Source organism: Elaeis guineensis, chromosome 7 (assembly GCF_000442705.2).
Source record: "Elaeis guineensis isolate ETL-2024a chromosome 7, EG11, whole genome shotgun sequence".
NCBI classification, from domain to species: domain Eukaryota; kingdom Viridiplantae; phylum Streptophyta; class Magnoliopsida; order Arecales; family Arecaceae; genus Elaeis; species Elaeis guineensis.
In genome coordinates this window covers 81,437,738-81,444,618 of record NC_025999.2, presented here as the reverse complement: position 1 = coordinate 81,444,618, position 6,881 = coordinate 81,437,738, and the positions used below count along the sequence as shown (strand labels likewise).

The 6,881-nt window shown below is 38.9% G+C and overlaps 1 protein-coding gene and 1 long non-coding RNA gene across 3 annotated transcripts in view; both read right to left on the bottom strand.

Moving 5' to 3' along the window:
- Window positions 1-574: 574 nt before the first annotated feature.
- On the bottom strand, window positions 575-968 carry LOC140859173 (uncharacterized). The gene is made up of 2 exons (XR_012142643.1): window positions 834-968; window positions 575-768 (listed from the first exon to the last, which is right to left on the bottom strand). It is a non-coding gene; the product is annotated as an uncharacterized lncRNA (long non-coding RNA).
- Window positions 969-2,950: 1,982 nt separating this feature from the next.
- LOC105048843 (aspartic proteinase 36) overlaps window positions 2,951-6,881 on the bottom strand; it is a 32,925-nt gene continuing 28,994 nt past the window's right edge. For both annotated transcript variants that reach the window (XM_010928317.4, XM_010928316.3), the window contains exon 10: window positions 2,951-3,181. In XM_010928317.4, coding sequence (XP_010926619.1) covers window positions 3,033-3,181 — 149 coding nt within the window. In that variant the 3' untranslated portion in view covers window positions 2,951-3,032. The remainder of the gene's footprint in view (window positions 3,182-6,881) is intronic.

Genomic DNA, 6,881 nt, shown 5'->3' with positions numbered 1-6,881 from the left:
TCCTAGCTATTAATTGTAAAAGGTGCATCATATGAATTGTGCAAAAATGAAATACTCGTAGGAGAAAAATCTAAAAGCAATGTGTATGGTGTTTTTTACACTTAGGGCCAGCACGACATGCTAGCACTCGATGCTTACTAAATTGAAAAGATATAAAACACCATTAAAAGTTATTCCACGAATATGCTGCAATACAATGGGATCATTTTTATTTAGCACCAAAGCTGCTTTAGCTTGGGCTTCTATGAAGAATTGATTAAGCTTAAAAGTTATAACATGCGAAATAAATTTGATCTTTCACCTGGCATCCTTAGTTAAAAAGAAAAATAGATGCACCGACATTCATTTTGTAGCTGATAATAGATTAAGCAAGATATAGGATAAAACATCCAGAATAAAGTCAACGATTTCACATCCGAACTTACGAACATATGTTTCCAGTTTTTGCAAAATCATATAAAACCGAGCAGAAGCAAAAATTCTATAACCGAACATGGAGCAGAAATATTTCCAAATAATCTATCTTTTTTTTTAAAAAAAAGAGTGAGGACACAAATCCAAGCTGCTCATAGTCTTGTACTCTAAAGAGAAACAATTAAAGCTTATACATCGCCAAACAATGTAGTTTCAGCTGATACCAAAAGTAAAATCATTCATCCTGGACCGGCTCAACAGAAGGGGCGGTGGATTCCGATCGCATGGCGTCTTCTTCTCTCAGTAGCTTTTCCATGTCTTGCAATCTCGTCCTCACAACATTGGTGATCAGAACTGGGAAGAAAGAAGGATTCAGTTAGGGTTAGAGAGAGAGAGACGAGAAGGGGGTAATACTATACCGGCGGCTGTTCCCAATGTCCAAATCCACAGGATTTTGAGCCCGGGGCTCTTCTCCCTCCATCTCGTCACCATCGGAACGGAAAAAGGGCAAACGAAAGTGCGAGGAGGCACCGGATCCTTCTCTCCTCATTTGCAAATTTACACGTGCGATGCACGCGTACCATGACAAAATCGGTGTTTTTAGCAAAATTTTATGTCGAATTTTATTTTTATTTATGAAAAAAATTTGCTAATAGATAGGGGTAGCAATTTTTTTCGAATCCTAAGACTAAGAGGTTCCATTTAACAAAAACTCTATAGAGTTTAGAAAGAATTTTGAGATTTAAAATTAAAATCCATATGAATTTGAAACAAGTTTGAAATTTGATCCTCCGATATCTACTGCTCAAACTCAAATATAATATATATATATATAATAAAATATAAAAAATTATAGGCTTAGTATTGATCTCATGAATTATGATTGTTTGTTCAAATTTGAATTAAATATTTGATATATTATAGATTTTTACTTAATATTAGTTATATTCATATCATTATATAAAAGTTTTTTTCTCTATTTTTTTTTTTTTTTTCTTTGTAATTCCAGGTCGGGTATACGATCCAACTAATTCTGAATAATCCAATCTGATTAAAAATTAATTAGGCAAATTCAGATACCCAAAAAGTTTATCCATTTTTTATTACATGGGTTTAAAATTTTTGAGTAAATTTAGAATCAGATTTAGGATAGCTTCAAATAATAGGATTTTAAACAGGTTCAGATATGGTTTAGGTAAATTTTGTAGGTATCCTCTTTGTCGCCATTCCTACTAATAGATTGGTTTGAATCTATTGAGAAATATGAGAGAAATATGAGATACATGGAAGCAATTTTCATGATTTATAAGAAGGGATAGACGGAAATATGAATAAAGTTTCTTATATAATTTGTAATTTATTTTTCTTCAAAAATATTATAATTTACTCATTTTTCTTATTACATGGAACCATATTACGAAATATTAATTTATTATTTCTGCATAGTTTAGCCAATTAGCACTTATGTCTTAATCTTATCTCGGCCACGTAACATTCCCTTCAAGCTGTCAGAGAACCAGTTTGTATGGTTGTGATGGTACCACGAGAAGCTTCGATCAAGAGCCAAAAACTTTGGCGTAAGGAGTCATAACATACCTTTTCCCTTGGTGGTGTATTTCTATCATCTCCATGCTGGTTACCATACAAACTAGCTCGGCTTATATCAATTTGCTCATTTCTCATACTTTAGAGAATTAGTAATTATATCTCAGCCATGCGCCCACCACTAATGACATAATGTTTGCTAGCAGTAGAGGCCCCTTGCATGGCTGTGATAGTGTCACAAGAAGCCATTAGCGCGGTTACGAGATGCTTTTGCACAACAAATCATAAATTCTTTTTATTGGTGCATTTATATTATCTCCAAATAATGAACTAACGAAAGCAACCAAGTAAAGAAGAACACATCTGCTTGCAGGTTATATAATTCGTTGATCATTGTTTTTTATCTTTTTTATAATGAGGCTCCTCCACATCTCAATGAGTTAGGATGTAGCAATAAGATGTTCATGGAGGTGACGGTGGTGGGGACGATGATGATGATGTTAACAATGTGACTATATTTAAAGCTAAAAGAGCCAGAGGCTGAGCGTGGTTACGTCCGATCTAACACAATAAAACCTGACGAAACTACGAAACCAATCTTAAATACGAAGCGGATGTTAAAGTGGCCGAATAACAAATAAGCCCTAGAAGGAAGGGGTTCAGTTATGAATGTGGAAAATACTTCAATTGGGAAGCGGACGGATGACTTGAGGAGCTCCAATCAATACTGTTCTGGGGACCTGAAGCCACAATATCTACTAAGAGGTAAAGGTATTTATTTTTGTTGAACTGAGTCTGGTTGTCTAGGATATGTTTTGAGCGATTTATGCTTCTTTGTCGTAGGCAAGTGTCAGGATGTCAGTTCTGGGGACTTCTGACGAAGAATTCTACGCCTGATGAGCTCCAAAAGTCCAGCGCCAAAAGCATCAACTTATCATATGATTCTCATGGTCTGTAATCAAGCTTGGTTCAAATTTTTGGCACTTCATGATAAAGGTGACATACTTCCACAGTCTAAACGATTATTATTACTGGGTATCAGCAGAAGTCATGTTTCCATCGCCTGCGACAATTCAGTAAAGCAAGCAACACATCATAATAATTAGCAACAACAAGGATGTGAACCTTGCTATATTCATTGTACATGCAGACGTAATATGGTGGGCATCAACGCTATAAACCTCTCCAGTTTCGTCGTCTTGAATTTTGATGCCAGAGGAGCCTGCAATCAACCATGATGAAGTCAACAATAAATAATTTGAACTAGAACACATTATGTCTGTGTGATAAATCATACTTTCGAGGAAATTAAAAAAAAAAAAATTACTGTTTGCCTTGTATATTCAGAACCTAATGTCAAATTGAAGTGATTGATGCTAACAAGCAAAGAAACAATAAAACATTTCATGTTCTTGATGCTAAGAAGCAAATAAACATTAAATTAGATAGAGTATAAATAGGAAGTTTGATAGATATTGGAAGAAGGGAAGAGGGTGTTGGTTTGGGTGATCTCTCTCCTAGATGATCCCAGCAATTCTTAAGCTTGCACAACACTCCAAAAGCAACCATTTGCCGCAAGCCACCAGGCCCCAACAAGTGGCAAGCAGCTGCCGCTAGCAAGTATGCAGTGGAGAAACATCTCAGCCCTATGTTGGTGAAGGTCTTCCCTTATGAAGATAACGAGGAGCACATCTTGCCTTCTAACAAAACCTCTCCAACATCAAAAGTACATGTTGCTTTCTGCAATCCAATGCTGTGGAACTAAGCCCCTGCCACTGCCACCTCACAAATGCCCCACCCTCAGCCTCCCTAGCACCAGCCCCACCATTTTTGCCGCATTGCCCAAACCCTCGAACCCTTATCCCCTCCTTTGTCAGTCATTGCCCCTTTTCTACCCCATAGCCCACCCTTCAGCATCCCCATCTCTCACTGCCCAACCTGAACATAGCCCTTACTCTTCATTCTTGTCCCTTAAAATAAACAATCTTAATATAAAGCTGTCAGATTGGGACCATTGGGTAATTGAGCTAGGTACTCAATATCTCAGTCAGGTTCAGGGTACAGCATTGCCAACCTGTCAGGTTATCTACTCAACCCAATCTTTTAAAACTTTCGAGTCAACTACTATACGTCCCTGTTGAGATATCCTCTTCTACATGTTACTACTATATGTCCTCTCTTGCTCCTCATCACTCTTATACCTTTTCTCCATAATCATTTTAGAGATTTAAGTTTATGGCTTAGCTTCTGTTGTTTATGGCTATTTTTGCTGTTCATTGAGTTGTTAAACCTCATAGAACCTCTACAAGCAAAGAAAATGGTAATGAAGCCTAACACTACATGCCTAACAGCATTAGTTAGCACTCGTTGTTCCCTTTTTCTATGACGTATTTGCTATTTTCTTTATCCAGAATTTACGTAGGTCCCCCTTCACTCAGTCATGCTCTGTCCCGCTGTATGAAAAATGGCATGCTCATTCTTGATAGATTTGTCTGTTCATGGATAGAAAATATGCTTATTTTTAATGTACAAGATCCGCTTATGAGGACCTTATCTTATTTTTTATTTATATTTTATTTTCAATCACCAGCTTGAAGAGGCCAAGATTAGCCTTCTTCAGAATTATAAAGTGTCATTTTAGGTTTTGACCTTGTTCGGCTAGGTCTGTATGTTCTCATGGGTCCTATAGTTGTTGCATGTAATGCATCATGTTTTGCCAGCTCTCAAATTCAATACTTGTCTCCAAGTGCTACCTCTATGGTTTCATCATGTCCAATCATTCATAGTATATTTCTACTTTCCATTCGTCAATTAATGCCTACAACTCCCCATTTATCCCATTTCTGAGCTTTTCCCCTTAAAGAAGTTCCACTAAGATGGCTGTGCAACATCCATGAAGAAAAATTCCACATCCCAAGCCAGTAAAATACTTTGCTTAATGTGATCAACATCCTAACCAACAAAGTCTTATCAATAGAAAAGATGCCCAAATATAAATCTGAAGCTGGAAAGAAGTTCTTTCAAGCTCATCAGCATTGAGATTGTGGGGTAGATAGTCGTATGAGAATTTAGGATAGAGCCATTTATTATTTTCAGATCTTAGAAACCAATTGCAACCAAAAGGATTAATATAATTCCGTTCTTGAGATGAACAAATGCTGTAAGATTCATTGTGTCAAGTTAATCTGATCAGACTTGCAGGACTATTGAAGTTACAGATGAGAGTCACAAGGCATTGAACTCATTCAAGAATCAAGATCACCGAGAGGTACAGGCAGATACCACAACAAAGGATTTTGAATTGATTCATGAAGATCTATTACCATTTCAATGATCCTAAAAAATTTAGAGTAAATTACAAAAACCCCCTTAAAGTTCAAGTTTATTATACTTACACCAAATAGTTTGAAAAACCTACACTTGCGCCTAGTTAAATTAACAGTATTAGAACAACTATTTACAATATATAAAAAATCAAGATTACCCCTTCCGCCTTCTATACAGCATCCCACCACTCTCTCCCATCCTTTAATCCCTCCTCTCTTTTCTACTCCTCTTTAAATTAAGGCGAGACACTATTTCTACAGTGGTGGGGGCATGCGCCTCACGCATGCACACTACCCAGCACGTGGGAGATGCTGGTCGAGGATGCGAGCATCGCCTCCACGCACACGGCTGTCACCTAATTCGGCATGATCATCCTTCTGGACTGGACTGACATCAGGCCTTCCCAGCTCCCCCTCCCCAAGGGCCACTATCGCCGCGATCCCACCGACCACACCCTCCTTGATGGTGACTGCATTGTCCACTCGGCCCTCGACCCCGCCACTCGTGGGTTCCGACCCCTCTCCATCCTCACTGACATCCGATGCTCCTTTGGCCAGGTTCTCCCCAATGGCACCCTCCTCTAGAGTGACAGCAACCTCGACGGCTTCCGCAAGCTCCACACCATCTCCCTGCTCCCTCAATGACCGCAACCCCTACAATTGGCTCGAGCTCCCCTCCCCCCTCCTCGCCACCGGCTGCTGGTATGCCACCAATCAAATCCTCCCTAATGGTTCCGTCGTCATCGTCGAGGCCGCGCCCTCCGTCGAGTTCTATCCGCCGAACCATCCCTTCCACCCCTTCCCCTTCATCACCATAGACTCAGACCCCCAGATGGACAACCTCTACCCCTTCATCCGCCTCCTCCCTGACGCCCACCTCTTCATCTTCACTAACGCCCGCTTTATCCTCTATGATCCTAACTCTGACGATTCCCTCCTCGGGTAGCCCGTCCTCAATGATGGCCCCGCAACTATCCCTCCACCGGCTCCTCCGTCATGCTCCCCCTCGACTCGGCAGACAGCTACGCCTGGGCCAAGGTCATGGTCTACAGCAAGGCCCAGTACAGGGCCTTTCTCCACTGGGACATCAACATGCCGACCAAGCTTATGTCCAGCCGGCTCATAGTGACCGTTTTTTATCCTTTGTTCGAGGCTATTTCAGTCATTTCAAAAAATCTATTATGATATAGCAATTAGGTCGAAGTTAATATTAACGGGTTGTCTAACAGCATCGATTAGACTGTAGAGTTGACAAAAATGTGAAGAGTGTAAATGTAGGTTTTAAAAACTACTCAAAGTCCGTTTGGTTGGGGTGTTCTAAATTACGGGATATTTCAACAATTTCTGAGAATTATTTATCTCGAAAAATGATTACAAAGAAAAGTAACTTTTACTATGTTTGGTTGATGGAAAAATTACTCCGAAAAATGACACTGAAAAAAGATTACTGTGTTTATTTGGAGGTAATCTTATATGAAAATATGATAAAATTTACCAATATACCCTCCAACATAAAATATTTTTTTAATACTATAATAGCATTATCATCTCCATCAGTTTTAATATAATAATTATCATTATATAATCCTTTGCATA